Source organism: Schistocerca cancellata, chromosome 5, assembly GCF_023864275.1.
Source record: "Schistocerca cancellata isolate TAMUIC-IGC-003103 chromosome 5, iqSchCanc2.1, whole genome shotgun sequence".
NCBI classification, from domain to species: domain Eukaryota; kingdom Metazoa; phylum Arthropoda; class Insecta; order Orthoptera; family Acrididae; genus Schistocerca; species Schistocerca cancellata.
Window position 1 is genome coordinate 155,777,422 of NC_064630.1, and position 18,289 is coordinate 155,795,710.

General features: G+C 39.6%; 1 protein-coding gene across 1 annotated transcript in view; it reads left to right on the plus strand.

Moving 5' to 3' along the window:
- The window catches only part of LOC126188956 (papilin), a 260,366-nt gene that overhangs the window by 41,796 nt on the left and 200,281 nt on the right, over window positions 1–18,289 (plus strand). The window contains exon 8 of the mRNA XM_049930714.1: window positions 15,049–15,228. Coding sequence (XP_049786671.1) covers window positions 15,049–15,228 — 180 coding nt within the window. The remainder of the gene's footprint in view (window positions 1–15,048; window positions 15,229–18,289) is intronic.

Consider the following 18,289-nt stretch of genomic DNA (forward strand, 5'->3'; position numbering starts at 1 on the left):
ACATTTCCATGTTTCATGAATATAGCCTCATCAGTAAATAAAATCAAATTAATAAATGTGTTATCCCTCTGAATCTGAAGTTGATCCCATCGGCAGAATTCAATGCGACGCATACAATCCGTACCAGTTAATTCTTGGTCGAGACGGGTATGGTAAGGATGATATTTATGGTGATGTGGAACATGAACAACAATACTCTGGCTCATGCCAGATTCCCTTGTGATTTGATACAAACTAACACAAGGATCCCGAACCACAGTGGCGAGAGTACCAATTTCCATTTCTTTGTTAGTAACTTTTCTTTGCCAGATATGTTTCCGATGTGTTAAAGATCCAGTTGTTCTCAATTAGTCATACATATATTTAAATGTACGATGTGTAGGGTGAGTATGTTGAGGATATCTTTCAGCATATAAGTCTCTAGCTCTCACTGAATTTCGTTGGCATTCTCCGTAAATGAGAAGCATATCGACTTGTTCTTTGAAGGAATACATCATTCACATTCACTTGATTTGATGATACTAGTCTTACTGTTCCTACTAGTGTTGTATTGTGAAAATGTTGGATGGTGTTTATATGTCAATGGCACATTAGATGGTTACGCCTTAATTGGTGCATACTTACTATTTGCACGATAAACGAGAGAGAATTATCAGAGCATGTGCTTCGATAAGTGCTGAAGTGAGAAGGAATACCACTCAATCCATGATAACACATCATTGGATTCGTCTCGATAGCGACTATAAGTACCGAACTATAGCATCCCATTTAAGAAAACAAAGTTGACCTTCATATCTCTGACACGACCCCACCTAGCAACAAAATACCAATTTCATGTTACGGCCCCCATTGGCACAGGCAACATTTGTCCCGCAAACTTTTCGGATACTATCATACTTTCAGAGTTATTCTAGATGGCAATAGTTAGTGACTCACCCTGTATAACTGAGTTTGTATTGTCTGTACAGTTCAGTAGAGAGTGTTGTGTCTCCAGTCATGAACAGGACAGTACAGCTTGTGTGCACCGTTGAGTCTGTCAGCATGCCTTGGTAATTTCAATCTTAATTTGTGCACACATTGTTACTTTATAGTGAGAAGGGATGTCAGCATGTGAAGTTGTCGTTTGAACTTTTGTAGTCCTTAGTAATATCATTTGAATATTTAACTGCTGTCGTGAAACACGGAACTTTGAATATCTGTCTTGTAGTGGTCATCCACAGTCAAAAACACTAGCTGATGACCACTACTTACATGTTAAAGCACCATAGGTACCCAAAGAAGAATGAAGCAAAACTGTGCGCTGCTGTTATGGAGGCAACTGGGAGGTTTTGTCAGTTCAGACAGTATTCACCTGTCTGCAATGATGAATTTGGTCCCTGAGTATCCACTACAAGTAACAGAACAAACCCACTAGTACTGTGATACATGAATAAGATAGTAAAAATGGAGCCTGGGTCATTGGTTCCTGGTTCTCTTCACAGGTGTGTGCAGGATTTATCAAACACCTGAATGTTCTCAGAGAAGTGTGTGTAGACAGACAGAAGTTAGTGTACATCTCAGGCATACAATCCCATTGCTTCAGAAAGTAGTTGTCACTCAGTATCAGTACAGATGTTTGGCACCTCTCAACTTTATCAATGGTAGTTTGAGAACTGTGCAGTAGTGGAACAGAATCCTGAAATCTATTGTCGAGCCCTAAAGCCAACATTTTGGCAATGGGTTCATTTTTCAAAATGATGATGCATGAGCACACTGTGCCCACATCATAAACACCTTCCCCCAGAAGTCAGGAATCAATCAAATGGTACGGCCCTTAGTATGATGCTGGCATGAATGCGATTAGTTGTGAGTGAGACCACTTGAAACTTGCAGTCATTGGAGCAATAACTTTCCTGGCACTATACGACCTCAGTAGAACTGCCATCAAAGTGTGGGAAAAGCTTGAGCAGTAACCTGCCGGCCACATTGAAGATAGCATGCTAATGAGTGTCTGAGAATATATTACTGAATGGTAATCAGCAGCAGCTTTTGATTTCACAGAAATGCAAAGATGAACGCTTTCAAAGAGATTGACTTTCAGTTACCATTTTGTTTTGTTCTGCTTTTATTACACAGTAAGGCTTTTTTTTCTTTCTTTTTTTTCATAAGGCTTGTACTTTCATTCTCTGACTCCTTAAAATCAAAATTCACACATTTTCATAAGTATATACATGGTGCAGAACCTTTTTGAGCAGTTTACTTACGTATTTCCTAGCATCATACATATAATTAGTAGGAATAAAGCTGGAAAATCATGCTTTGAACTAAGAATGTCAGTTGAGGGGACATTGTTTTTTTTCCCCTCTAAACTAGAGGAGATATCAATAAAATGACAAGCTTTTTGAGGGAGCAGAGAATAGGGAAGTATGTTAAAATTATAAAAATTAATGAATAAGAAAGCAATAAATCACCTGGTCACAAGATACGGAGAGATGTAAGAAAATGGAAACAATTTGAATTGTCATGTGTGTTAATGAAATGATACTGGAGAGACAGTTTACACATCAACAGAAGTCGACTAGAAACAACAGTCACTGCTCATATATAATATTTTATCTTATTATGAATCGACTCATAGATCAGAAATGTTTATCTATTTGGCTATTAATGTCAGTCTGTAATTACACAAAATAGAGAAGCAGATGTGACATTTTCATACCAAGTAAATGCAGTATACTTCACAGTTCGTGTCATAGCATATTTTGTCTATGCAGTCATATTAATTAATCATTCAAGCTTCATCACTAAATTACAAATTTTGAGCACCAAGGTTCATCGTTACGCCATACTTGTTGACACTTTAAGGAAACAAAGTGTGCTGCCTTGCTATGACAAGTGGTGTGCCTGCATTCTGGCATGATAGGCATTGATGCTATATATCAGAGGACATAACTTCAATAGATATATGTATTTTTTTTTTTTTAATAAAGTGTACAAAATCTTTCCTACAGAATTTAGCGCAAATAGATCTCAAAATGCAGATGACTTTGCTTACATACCAGGTGGCTATAATTAAACTGATGGTGTTCCAAATGCTGCTGTGTACATCGCAGGATGCTAAAAATCATAGGTATGTTTATTAATCGGTGCACTCGTGCAGAATACTGAAAAGAATGATAGTTATACTTTCTGCCACCTAATGAAAATATGCCACTGTAAGCAGTCAGAATGGGAACTGATTCTTGTTTTTTCATCAGTATGCTTTTTGTAAAGTGGCTGTTGGTGTAAAAGGTTAAGAAGCTAGAAGTTTTTAGTATGGAATGCAATGGATATTGAGAGGGAAGACCGTGCACTGCTGGTAAAGTTGTTTTATCAGAACAGCAGCAAGCATTGCAGGTATATCACTGACAGAAACACATGCGTAGAAGTGTAGAAGTCTTATGTCAATAAATAGGCTGAAGGATATGTTAAAAAAAAAGGAGAATTAGGTGGTGCAGCAGGTGGCCCATTCCCATGGTAGTTGTTGATGATGTTGCTGTAGCAATAGCCAACCATGCAGCACATGCCTCAGATTCTGCAGCCAGTGCTCAAGCTATATCATGGGTATTGTCTCTCCCCTTGTTAACAGTTCAAAAGATTTTGTGGCACATTGTACAATGGTACCCCTGTAAGATTCAGAATGTGCACTAAAAGAATCCCCAAGATAGGTTACAATACCATTACTTTGCCTTCATTTTTTGGCATGCGTGGAAATATATGGCATGTGGCTGGAGAGTATTCTGTAGGTGGATGAGACAGATTTTATTCTGCATGCTGTAATGACTGCACCGAACTGTAGTGTGTGGGGTTCTACTCCACCACATGTTGTGCAGGAATACCACTGCACTCGGCTTATATGACTGTGTTGTGATTTCACAAGCTCCTTCATTTTCAATTCATTTTTCTTTGAGGAGGTAACAATTTGTGGGCCTGTTAGATGTACAGTGACATTTGTATGTTATAAGAACCTCTTCGTGCCACATGTGATTTCAGCTTTGCGAGAACGCAGCCGTGTCCACACCACTGTTTTCATGCAAATGGTGTGTCACTCCATGTCACTTACAGGATGAAAGATTTGCTTCAAAAAACCTTCAGTAATGACCACATCATCTCTAGGCAGTGTCAAGATGTGTGGCCTTCCAGATCCCTTGAACTAAATCCATGTTACTTTGGTTGTGGATATATTTGAAAGGCTGTGTCTATTGGGGTTGTATGAAGACTATTTGTGATCTAAACAGTAGCATACATTGACATGTCACTCTGATTGTACTAGATATGCTGTGAGCAACTGTTGGACACAGCATGTTGTTGAGTTGGGAGGCTATACGAGGTGCATTCAAGTTCTAAGGCCTCCAACTTTTTTCTAATTAACTACTCACCCGAAATCGATGAAACTGGCATTACTTCTCGACGTAATTGCCCTGCAGACGTACACATTTTTCACAAGGCTGACACCATGATTCCATGGCAGTGGTGAAGGCTTCTTTAGGAGTCTGTTTTGACCACTGGAAAATCGCTGAGGCAATAGCAGCATGGCTGGTGAATGTGCAGCCACGGAGAGTGTCTTTCATTGTTGGAAAAAGCCAAAAGTTACCAGGAGCCAGGTCAGGTGAGTAGGGAGCATGAGGAAACACTTCAAAGTTGTTATCACGGAGAAACTGTTGCGTAACGTTAGCTCGATGTGCGGGTGCGTTGTCTTGGTGAAACAGCACACCCGCAGCCCTTCCCGGACGTTTTTGTTGCAGTGCAGAAAGGAATTTGTTCTTCAAAACATTTTCGTAGGATGCACCTGTTACTGTAGTGCCCTATGGAACGCAATGGGTAAGGATTATGCCCTCACTGCCCAGAACATGGACACCATTATTTTTTCAGCACTGGCGGTTACCCGAAATTTTTTTGGTGGCGGTGAATCTGTGTGCTTCCATTGAGCTGACTGGTGCTTTGTTTCTGGATTGAAAAATGGCATCCACGTCTCATCCATTGTCACAACCGACGAAAAGAAAGTCCCATTCATGCTGTCGTTGCGCGTCAACATTGCTTGGCAACATGCCACACGGGCAGCCATATGGTCGTCCGTCAGCATTCGTGGCACCCACCTGGATGACACTTTTTGCATTTGCAGGTCATTATGCAGGATTGTGTGCACAGAACCCACAGAAATGCCAACTCTGGAGGCGATCTGTTCAACAGTCATTTGGCGATCCCCCAAAACAATTCTCTCCACTTTCTCGATCATGTCATCAGACTGGCTTGTGCGAGCCCGAGGTTGTTTCGGTTTGTTGTCACACGATGTTCTGCCTTCATTAAACTGTCGCACCCACTAACGCACTTTCGACACATCCATAACTCCATCACCACATGTCTCCTTCAACTGTCAATGAATTTCAATTGGTTTCACACCACACAAATTCAGAAAACAAATGATTGCACGCTGTTCAAGTAAGGAAAACGTCGCCATTTTAAGTATTTAAAACAGTTCTAATTCTCGCCGCTGGTGGTAAAATTCCATCTGCCGTACGGTGCTGCCATCTCTGGGGACGTATTGACAATGAACGCGGCCTCATTTTAAAACAATGCACATGTTTCTATCTCTTTCCAGTCCGGAGAAAAAAAATCGGAGGCCTCAGAACTTGAGTGAATACATGTTGTAACTTTTGACTCTGTCCTAATAAATGTGCCAGAACCACCATTATCATGTGTTGATTGTTGCTCCCCTTTTCATGCATCCTGTCGTGTATACAGCTCACACTGTAGCACTCAACAAGGAAGAAGATTTTATTAAAAATAATACTCATAATACACAGCATTGTTGTACAATGATGTGCATTTAAAACAACATTAACAAAGCAGAATAAAAAACCTTCTTTCAAGTGCATACACTGCTTCTGCACAATCCATCCACAAAACATGATCAGACAAACTGCCTCACAATCATAGGCAAAAAGATCAACAAATGTTAAGGGACATAATCAGCACTATTTGTCCCCCACCATCTATTCATGAGCTACAGTTAACACAATTTGTAACAAAGGAAGCTTTGTTAAAAATATAATACTAATTATGTTACAAAAGATATACAACATCATTATACAATGCAGTTGAATCATTAAACAACATGTCTGTAGAATGAAATTTTCTTTCCGCAGTGAAGTGTGCACTGAAACTTCCTGGTAGATTAAAACTGTGTGCCGGACCAAGACTTGAACTCAGGATCTGTGCCTTTCACAGGCAAGAGCTCTACTGACTGAGCTACCCAAGCTTAATTCACAACCCATCCTCACAGCTTTACTTCCAGTCTTTCCTCATCTCCTAGCTTCCAAACTTCACAGAGGCTCTCTTGCATAATATGCAGGACTACTACTCCAGGAAGAAAGGATATTGCAGAGATGAGCTTAGCCACAGCTTGGCAATTGTCTCCACAAAGAGATTTTCACTCTGTAGTGGAGTGTGTGCTGATGTCTTGCATCCTGGTAGATTAAACACTGTTCCAGACTGAAACTTGAACTCAGCACCTTTGTCTTTCATGGGCAAGTGCACTACTGAGTGAGCTACCCAAACACAACCCAAAACTCAACCTCTCACCTTTACTTCCCTGCGAATGTCTCAAGTTCAAGACCTTGTCCAGCACACAGTTTTAACCTGCCAGGAGATTTCATATCAGTGCACAGTCTGCTGCAGAGTGAAAATTTCATTCTGGAAATGTCCCCCAGGTGTGACTAAGCCATGCCTCATTAATATCCTTTTTTCCAGAAGTGACAGTCCTGCCAAGTTTTGCAGGAGAGCTTCTGTGTAGTATGGAAGGTAGGAGATGAGGTACTGGCAGAAGTAGAGATGTGAGGATAGGTCACGAGTCATGTTTGCGTAGCTCAGTTGATAGAGCACTTGCGCCTGTGAAAGGCAAAGGTCCCGAATTTGAGTCTCAGTACAGAACACAGTTCAACAGGTCTTTAGCTCACCAATAAAGGAAAACAAAGATTTTTTAATGAAGAAGCTATGCCTACAAAATCCAAGCACCAATCTGGAGCACATAAGGTAGCTCACAATTACATGCTATAAATTGTATGAAAAATAATTGTTTTGTGATATACTCAGTGTATTTATTACACACACCATATATTCATATGAGCTACAAATGAACCAATGAGTTGTACTGAGGAAAGAGATTTTGCTAAAAATATAACACTAATGATGTTACAAAATTATCAGTCTAGTTATACATTGGAATTGGTAACAAAAATAACAGATCTGGAGTTTGCCAGTGATGTAGAACACAGATTTTTAGTGGACAGGTTGTCCCACACAATCCACGCCAGCAATTGGGAACACACGAGACGTGCTTATAGTAATGTACAATGAAATGGAAAAATAACTGCCACTTGACATAGTCATTGTTGTTGTTGTTGTCTTCAATCCAGAGACTGGTCTGATGCAGCTCTCCATGCTACCCTATCCTGTGCAAGCTTCAACTTGATGTACCTACTGCACCACACATCATTCTGAATCTGCTTAGTGTATTGATCTCTTGGTCTCCCTCTACGATTTTTATCCTCCACGCTGCCCTCCAATACTAAATTGGTGATCCCTTGATGCCTCAGAACATGTCCTACCAACGGATCCCTTCTTCTAGTCAAGTTGTGCCACAAATTCCTCTTCTCCCCAGTTCTGCTCAGTACCTCCTCATTAGTCAGTGCTAATGTATATAATGCCCAGTTGTATGTGCCACAGATGCAACTCTTTGATTCTAAATTGAGGCTTGAGAAATAACTGATATAAGTGCATAAACTGCCCCCAACCAAGAATCAGTCAGAACTTCAATATATATGTAGTCTGTATACTGAAACTGTTAAATATGTGGAGACATAAAACACACACACACACACACACACACACACACACACACACAAGTAACACATAAGAGTGATATATACAGGGTGAAGAAAAATTCACGCACTCGACCTTCGCAGTGCGGTTCCTCACATACTAACAATACAACAATGTCTTTTGCAAAATTTTGTCGTGTGTGTATTTCCAGTGGTAAATGGAAGTCAAAGATTGCCAATCTGGCAACACTAAAATCACATGTACGGTAACTGCTACTCCGTCAGCATATAGGTGCAGTTGGTGCAGTGGATAATGTTTTGGGTTAGCAAGAGAGAGGTGCAGGGTTCGATTCTGGATCGAGGCAAATTTGTTTTTATTTGCTAAATGTAGTCTGCATGGTATGGTATCTGGTGTCTTAACTGTCATACAGCGATTAAGGTGGCTCTTCTACAAAACATTTGCACTTATATACTACAAACACAGAAATGGAAGTACAATCATTTTCATTAGTCAACTTTTAAAGAAGCCTTTTACACATTGGGGACATGAACTGTTTTGCACCACTGCACCTACTAGATTACAATCCTGTTTTGTGTGTACCCGCCCCCAATGGTCCGACGGATTAGTGCCAACTATTATTCTTGCCACATTAAGGACCATTACATTTTGTTAGGAATGTACTATGTAAATGTTGGATGCATGTGGCTTATGAAAAGGTGCATACTACAGTATTACATGGCAGAATGAAACTGGCAAATAAAAACAAATATGCCTCAACCCATCATCAAACCCTCAACCTCCAGCAAGCTAACCCAAAATGCTATTACTGCACAACCTGTACAGCACTAGTGCTGTGTGCTGACAAGAGTAGTCACCATACACATGATTACAGCATTGCCAGACTGTCCATCTCTAACGTCCACTTACTGCCGGAAATATGCACAGGACAAAATTTTGTGAGAGATATTTTTGTATTACTAGTATGTGAGAAATGATGCTGTGGAGTCTGAGTACACAAATTTTTCTCTACCCACTGGGCATGGTTTGGGCACTCATATCAGATATTTTTAAAGTCTCAATTTACACTTATTGGGTTGCATATGTAGCACATATGATTGTACGATACACAGGACATTAGCATTGTGTGTGTCCAGTGGCAGTTATTTTTCCATTTTGTTGTAAATTACTGTAAGCATGTCTTGTGTGGTCCTGATTGATGGCACTACTACACTAGCAAACCGCAGACCTGGTATTTTTATTACAAATTCCATTATGTAATTGGACTGTTAATTTTGTAACATACTTAGTATTGTATTTTTTAATAAAGTCTCTTTTCTCGTTCTTGTAGACAAATTAAAAAGCTTGTCTGGAACCAAGGAACCATAGGGAACCTTTGCCAGTAGTCGTGTACTCTCTGCTATACTCCAAGTCTTCCAAGCCAAAATGTTTGTATCAGGGAAAGCCAGCTGCAGCTCGCTTGTCAACTTCCGGTCTCCGATTTTTAGTGCGCTCAGTGCCAAGTAATACTAGTGGTGCCAAGTAATACTAGTTGTGTCACGCCACCCAGGCTGCACCTGAGTCAGCTCTCTTAAGGTAGCCAAGTGCCTCGTCACCAGACAAAACACATCACCTCCCTCAAGGCCTCACTACGCCTAGAGTGTAACCATGCACTAAAAGCACAAATAACTGAATGAATATATATTTTTTTTTGAAAGATAAGGAATTAGGAAAGGAGTTAAGGAATTTTTTATTGTCTATAAAACGACATACAGTCACCAGAAATCTTTATTTTTTTATTTAGTTGTTGCCTACTTTGGCCCAAATGAAAAGATATTCATCAGCATTCAGCTTCTTCTTTCTTCTTGTAGACAAATTAAAGGGCTTGTCTGGAACCAAGGTACCATAGGGAACCTTCGCTAACAGTCCTGTACTCTCCACTATACTCCAAGTCTTCCAAGCCAAAATGTTTGCATCTGGGAAAGCTTCAAGGCCACCGTAGTCTACATGGTGCCCCCACACAACAGCCGATGTTAACCATGTACTGCCTCCAAAGACAACACTAACATCACATGTGAACTGCATTCTCAGACCACGTAAGACATTTGGACCACCAATAAGGTGTTGCTTATTGAATTGCCCAGCAAGGTCAATGTCTATTGCTTGCAAAGACTTGTACACAGGTACACTACGCCACAAACGGCGGTGATAACCAAATCGCAAAGGCATTGCAGAGGTATGTTTACAGCACGTGGCGTCATTTGCTCTGTGGATGTCAGTGAGTGCAGATGCTTTAGTCTTGGGTTTCACTGGGTGTTGGCTTGCAACATTCACTTGTGTAAATGTACCTCTGCAATGCCTGGGTGACATGGTTATCGTCGCAGTTGGTGGGCGCAGTGTACCTCTGTTCAAGTCTTTGAAACCAATAGAGATTGACTTTGCTGGCTGTAATTCATCTGAATTGCTGGTATGTGTGAGAAATACATAGGTTATGTTCCAAGGCAATTGTTTTTTGTTTCGTTGCTTGTAATTGCAAGCCAGCTTATGTACTGACACTTGGTGGGTGGATTGTGTGGGTGCAGCTTGTCTGTCAAAAAGCTTTGTCATGCTCTATTGTTGAAGTACAGACCTGTTGTTTAAAGATTTGACTGCATTGTACACTGGCACTGTATATCTTTCGCAACATAGTTAACATTATATTTTCAATAAAGCCTTGTTCACTACAAACAGTTTTAACTGGGCTCATGAATAGGTGATGTGGGACAAATGGCACTGGTTATGGCCAGTGACATTTGTTGAACTTTCTGCCTGGTTGTGAGCCAGTTTGTCTGATCATGTTTGGCAGATGGATTACGTGGGCACAGTTTTTTGTTCTGCTTTATAAGAGATGCTGATTTTATTTTAATAATCAATTGCATTGTACAATGATTCTGTGTATTATTAATATTGTTTTTAATAAAGCATCCTTCCTTGTCACATTTTATTACATACTATACAAATGCAGCACAGTGTTTTGAAATCTATTTTTGCTAAATTCTGTAGCAAAGATTTTGTACATTTTATTAAAAAGAATGCTTCTATTGAAATTATATCAACTGCAGTGACATCTGCGAGAATGCAGTATACTTCTTTTCCTTAAAATGTGAACATGTGTGGCGTAATGATGTCCATGGTACTCAAAATTCATAATTGTGTGACAAAGCTTGTGCAGGTAATTAACGAGAGTGTACCATCAAAATATGCAGCAACACTAATTGTGTTGAATATTGCATGATTCTGTATTTTGTGTAATTTGGAAGCATGTTGTATAAAGCTGCCTCTATATGCTTATTTTTAGGTCTGAAGATGGTCATTGTTGACCAAAAAGTAACAACCTGATTCATTTGTGGTTTGTGACTGAATTTATAGTAAAATACAACAAATGATACCTGGATCACCAGGGAACCTTACTGGTGCTATGTCACAGCTTGTGCTCATATATAACACTTCAGTTCACAGTATTTTCTACTCCACACCAACAATAATCTAGTACTTATTTTGCTAGGTAATTTAGTAACTGGCTTCCTTCTGGAGCTCCCCAGGTGGACATTTGCTCTCCAGCATGTCCATCACATCTTGTAACCTCTTGAGTTAGCCTCATGTTATTTATTCTAATGTTGTACATCATCAGCTTTTAACTATGTCTTTCTCTTTCTGTTGATCAGGTTTTGCCTTTTCTCCTTCCCTCTATGTCTTTCTCTTTCTGTTGATCAGGTTTTGCCTTTTCTCCTTCCCTTGTTGGTTTTCACTACTTATATCTGTCCTGCTCCTAAGTTCTCAGAAATTACTAACTTATTTTCTTCTCAGTTTGTCATATATCTAAACATTTTGGGAAATGATGTATCTTTTGTTTTCTTCTTTCTGTCAAAATCACTTCCCATATTCTGCCTCACTGTCTGTTCACTGTCTGTTCATTTGTTAACTTGATGATGCCTGTAGCATATTTATTGATCTTTCTCTTGCAGTACAGTACTTTGCTGTCTTCTCGAGAACTGGAATTTTATATGTTTGTATTCTATTGTTTATGTAGTTAGGTAGTTGGTGCTCACACATGCCACTTGTGTATTTGTCATAACATGGCATGTGATAAATGTTATTCATCTCTGTAATCTGTTACATCTTTCAGAACATGAAAAATTATTACTGGCTTCCAACCACCTGCAGATGAATGGTTGGTGACGTTTAGGTGGTCATCAAATATCAGGAAAGTCTCTCTCTCTCTCTCTCTCTCTCTCTCTCTCTCTCTCTCACACACACACACACTTATATGAACAAGGCAATACTGACTTTTATGAGTGGTCATCAAGGCACAGAGCCTATGGGTAGGGGAAGAGAGTTGGTAAGTGGAGGGGAGGGGGGGGCGGGGAGGCTGCAGAGCAAAGAAGAAGGTAGGGAAGTGTTGGGAGAATGTTGGCAGAAGCTGCCTGTGACTTTAGCAAAATATAAGTGAACTCTGTCACTCTGCACAGCATGCCTGCGCACACTGCCAGTTTGTTTGTTTCTCTCTTGATTTATATCAATAGAGCCATGCAATGAAACAGAAGTGAACTACCTAGAAAGTCTTTCATTTGTCATATAGTTCAAAGCAACACATGCCACAATCCATCATATTGTCAATGACAATCACACATTATTGTCTATAACAATCACACATTCCTTTTACAAATCTTTTGCTGCAAACTCCATACCTCCTTATCAGGTGGACTGGTTTTTGAGGTGATATGATGGTACTTGGAAAGTGCCTTTTTCAAAGTCATAAGGGTCTTCTGTTTTATACCTTTGCTTGTATGCAGCCTATAAACAGCATGTGAATTTACTACTCACATGTCTAGCACCTGAAGACATTTTTATTCTATTTCACAGTTTCTCTCACAAATTCTGTCACTTTCAGCATCAGGTTACATGTATCAATTCATCCCATTTTTCCGGTGTAATCCAGCACTCGTTTCAGTTTAGATTTTTCCAAGTTTGTTTGGTTGTCTCTTTTGCTCCTTGGTGTCATTACAGAAGTAAGACATGTTGTCAACATGCACATTTCTATTATATTATACCACTTCACTGTCATTATTGATGTGTTAGATCAAAATCCCACATCTCCTCTTTGCAGTCTCCGTTTGTGTTTTCTCAATCTTTTCTTCTCTATAAACGCAAACTGCTCCTTCTGCATTAATTCCTTGATGATGCAAGTATTGAAGGAGATGTTGACTTGTGAACTGTATGTCAACATAGAGCACATGTTGTGTTCCAAAGTACTCTTGCAGTATTGCCCACTAGTCCCAAAAATCCACCATACATTGTGCCAGTTATGACATCTGTGTTAACTAAAAAAAAATTCAATATCGATCTGGTTTCAAAGTCTTGAAGAAATAATGTTTTCATTTTTTAAGACCTTATCTTTGATGATGGAGTGGATTACTTTGAAAACCAAGTGTCCTTTAAGAAGCAGAAAGCTTTCATCAAAGCAGACATTTTGTAAGAGTCTGACAATGTATACAATATTTTCATTCAGATATGAGATGACTGAGTTCAGTTTACAACCTACATCATTTTGCAGAATGTAGTGTGTAACAAATATCTGTCATGAAATATTATTTCCCAAAAATTGGCATCCGTGGCAGTGAACTCAAGATCAGTATTCAGAATAGCTCAATTTTTCTGTTCCTGTCACTAGAAGAGCAACTGCTAGGATAACTTAAATTTCATCAAGCACATATATCTCTTCTAACATTTTCATGGTTGTGCTATGGAACAACAACTTTATACAACCTACATCAATTTGCAGAATGTAGTGTATAACAAAGATCTGTCATGAGATATTATTTCTCAAAAACTGGCATCTGCGGCAGTGAACTCGTGATCAGTATTCAGAATAGCTCAATTTTTCTGTCCCTGTCACTAGAAGAGCAACTGCTAGGATAACTTAAATTTCATCAAGCACATATATCTCTTCAAACATTTTCATGGTTGTGCTATGGAATAACAACTTTATACAACCTACATCAATTTGCAGAATGTAGTGTATAACAAAGATCTGTCATGAGATATTATTTCTCAAAAACTGGCATCTGCGGCAGTGAACTCGTGATCAGTATTCAGAATAGCTCAATTTTTCTGTTCCTGTCACTAGAAGAGCAACTGCTAGGATAACTTAAATTTCATCAAGCACATATATCTCTTCTAACATTTTCATGGTTGTGCTATCGAACAACAACTTTATACAACCTACATCAATTTGCAGAATGTAGTGTATAACAAAGATCTGTCATGAGATATTATTTCTCAAAAACTGGCATCTGCGGCAGTGAACTCGTGATCAGTATTCAGAATAGCTCAATTTTTCTGTTCCTGTCACTAGAAGAGCAACTGCTAGGATAACTTAAATTTCATCAAGCACATATATCTCTTCTAACATTTTCATGGTTGTGCTATGGAACAACAACTTTATATAACCCACATGTGTGATTACAATTAATCTCATTTATAATAAGTGAAATTAAATTGACTCCTGTGTAAAACATTTTGCAATATAGTAGACTTACTAGCAAGGTTGATATTCTCAGCTGAACTTGATAAATCAGTCAGTCGTGTACAGTAGGACTCAACTCTCCTGTCTGTCATCAAAGACCTAAATTTATTCTCTTGTCTTGCTCTTCCTGCTTTTTGTCATTTTATCACTTCTGGAAGGCAAGTATGATAAATGTAAGGAACAGATTACCCTCCACTAAGGTGCTGAAGAGCAAGGATTGACATAAGCACAGTATTCTCATTGAAAGACAAAGGAGAATTAAAGTCATCTGCCCTATCACTTTTCATAAAGATCCTAACTATTATTTGACAAATCTTGCTTCCACGCATGCAAATAGCAACAAAAGATACTCTGATCACTGTAATACAGCAGCTTGTGCAAGGTAGAAAATGTACCTCATTGAACAGTTCCACAATCTGTGAATGATAAATAAGATATTAGTACTTATACACATATTTGTCTTGATAACATGTATTTATTAATCTTTATTAAAATGAATTTCAGTACCAGCCATCATCTAACCAAGAAAAACAAAGATGGATTAAATGTATCTTGTAAAATACAATAGTGAACATACAGTAGTAAGTGCCAAAGTTTTGTGTTAAGAAGTATGAGATTTTCAAAGCTATACTCTTTCTTACCCATAGTGTGACCGCCTCTGTGGTGAAGGAAGACACAGGAGAAGAGTACGTTGTTACAGAAGAGTCGATGGAAGAATTGAAGTATTGGATGATTCATCCTGTTCTCCTGATAAACCAGATGAAGAAAAGCCATGTTTACTGAGACCATGTGAGGGTGTTGACTGGATCTTGTCTGAATGGTCAGGTGTAAGTGATTTGTTGCTTATTAAAATTATTCAGCTTTGTTTTTTCATATGTAAACTACTGCTCACAAAATCAAAGACAGATTTTACATTATGATACTACCCCTTTTTATTTATTACTAAACTGTCAGTATTTTATCACATCACAGTATTTCATATCTGAAGTTAATTGAGTATTGTTAAGCCAGAGGAAAACCGATTACCATTCAGGGCGCATGAAAAAGTATTTTGATTTCTACACAAATGATAAACAAGAGTTGAAGAAAATCTTCTAACTATGATATTCACCCAACCTATACATATGTATGGAGGCCTGGGGTGTATTGATCTCCACAGTGGATGGTACTGAAACCATTCTGTCAGGACGTCACCACCTGGGCATTGTTTGATGGATAGGTGGGGACTACAGAAATCCATCAGAGGTGAAGGTGGCTGCAGCAAGACAGACTGCATTCATGAAAACTCATTGCACAGGCTAGAATGGATACAGGGGTACACCCTCAACCAGTGGGCACAGTCTAGTGTCGATTGATGTCTGATGATAACCAGTTGTCCAGCAGATGCTGGGATGTTCAACTGCATGATGGCTGTCTGATTAAGGCCGCCAACTCATAGTTGCCTGATGGTTTGCTCTGTGAGTATAAATGACATTCCAATGACTGTTCATTTGACTGCCTTGCAGTGAAGGCATGCTCTGCCAGTTGGCTCAGTGCTGTGTCAATGAGTTCTTACGAGTGTGTTGCCACATGTTGACATAATGTGTGGGGCATTTTGCAGGTTGCCCATATCGTCAGCCTAATTCTGAATTTCAGTTGCATCATGTTAACTTGTCTGCACCAAAACATGCCTCCCATCTTTGAAGAAATTCTGGCCTTGAATATAGAGATAGGGATTCTGGGAGGTTTCCTATGATTACCATAGTGGTCTCATTTGACCTATCTGCAATTACATAAAATTACATACTTGCTCATTTCCATGAATTATCCCTCCTTAAATGAAGAGATTCATCAACATATCATTCATACTTATCAACATATTCATCTTATTCCCCATGTTATCCCTCATCCTATCAACCCAGTACATCTTATCACTATGTTGTGAAATCTGCTACTTGAAGTAGAAGCACATGAATTCAGGAAGAAGAACCTCTCATCCCAGAATGACACAGTCAGCATACCATGTTCTGTAAGCTCTGTGATAGCACTGACATTTTTGTTTAATGACAAGTGCTCCACCAGTTTCAGCCTGCGCAGCCTTATTTCAACTCCTGTTACAGTTCCATCTCCTCATATTTCCCTGAAACATGATATGTTCTTTCATTGTGCCTCCTATAGTTCTTTACACTGATTTGGACAGTCATCTCAGGTATATTCTCTGCTAATAAGTTGACTGAACTTCAAGGGACCTGCAGCAGTATAATGACCCATTTCACATCCATGTAGTGTCTCAGCACCCTGCTGCTCTGTTTTAAGTCAGTGTTGTAGGATTAGAAGACAAAAAATCTGAACCATAAGACACTGTTATGACACTGATCAATTTTTTATCCTGTCAGTGCTGTATTATGACTTTCTACTACCTCTCTAGAGAGTAGAATCACTGATTGGAGTGCCTTGCAGAAACTGAAAGAAGAAAGAAAGAAGCTTCATGAAAAAACTACTTTTGATAAACTACATTTACACTTGTCTGCTACATACACTCATCTAAATTTCCCCACTATTCACAGTTTGCCAGATATTAGCAATGCACTTTCTCTACATTGTCTCTAGTAGTGTTCTCTTTGTCAGCAAGCACTACACACTACATCTTGCAACTTGGTATATAGATCTACAGGACCTAGTAGTTTACACTGAGAGCATATAAGAAGAGGACGGACACAAACCCAGGAATAAAAGATACAAGGAACCCACGAGTGGCGACAGAACACACATGCTGCTACTGACACCACTGTAAAGACTTGAAGTGTGTTGACATCTATGGTGGGTGGTAGAGAAGCAGTTCTGGTTTGTCAGGATGGCATTCAGCTGTCCTGCATGGACGTTTCGATGAGATGGTGGAGGCTACAGAAATCCATCAGAAGTGAAGTTGGCTGCAGGAAGACTGATGGCATTCAAGAAAACTCTTTACTGTTCCACCTGCAAGAGGAGATATAAGTGTGTGTCTTGATAAGGTAGGCACAGCCTATTGTTGAGTTACATGTCTTTATGTCACTGTAGCTGTGACGGACATACCTAAAAGCCACACTTCCTGCTGGCAGACAACATGGCTGCTTTGTGGTGTTGATGCGTCAGGTGCTTAAACAGCAGCTGGTAGGTCAAAGCCCCAGTGGCTTTGCTGGTGCTAGCTGTGTCATCGACAGTTCTGAGCAGTAGTGTGGAGGTGCGGCAGCATGGAATCTCGAACACCAGTCTTTGGTGTATGGGTGGCAGGCTGACGATGATGACAGTTGTCCAGTGGATGCTAGGTTCAAATGGCTGTGATCACTATAGGACTTAACATCTGAGGTCATCAGTCCCCTAGAACTTAGAACTACTTAAATCTAACTAACCTAAGGACATCACATGCATCCATGCCCAAGGTAGGATTCGAACCTGCGACTGCAGCGGTCGCACAGTTCCAGACTGAAGTGCCTAGAACCACTTGGCCACACTGGCTGGCAGATGCTAGGGTTTCAACAGCACAGTGGCCATATCTTTATGGCCACCAGCTTGACCGTGTCTGGTGGCTTGCTTAGTGCATATAAATAACACATTGGTAACCATTTGTTTGACAGTCTGGCAGAGAAGGCCGATTGGCGCAATGCTGCATTGACAAGTTGTTATGAGCGATGCCACAAGTTGATGTAACATTTCACAGGTCAACATAGTTGTCAGCCAAGTGCCTTTGGGATGGTAACTGGAACACATTGTCTCGAATTTTCTTGGTGTCATGTAGCGCAACACATGAATGAAATTTTATTCAAATCTCATGTGCTGCAGCTGTCTTTTATATATTTTGTGTGTATGTTTGTGTTCGTTTGTGTGTCTGTCGACCTGCCAGCACTTTCATTTGGTAAGTCACATCATCTT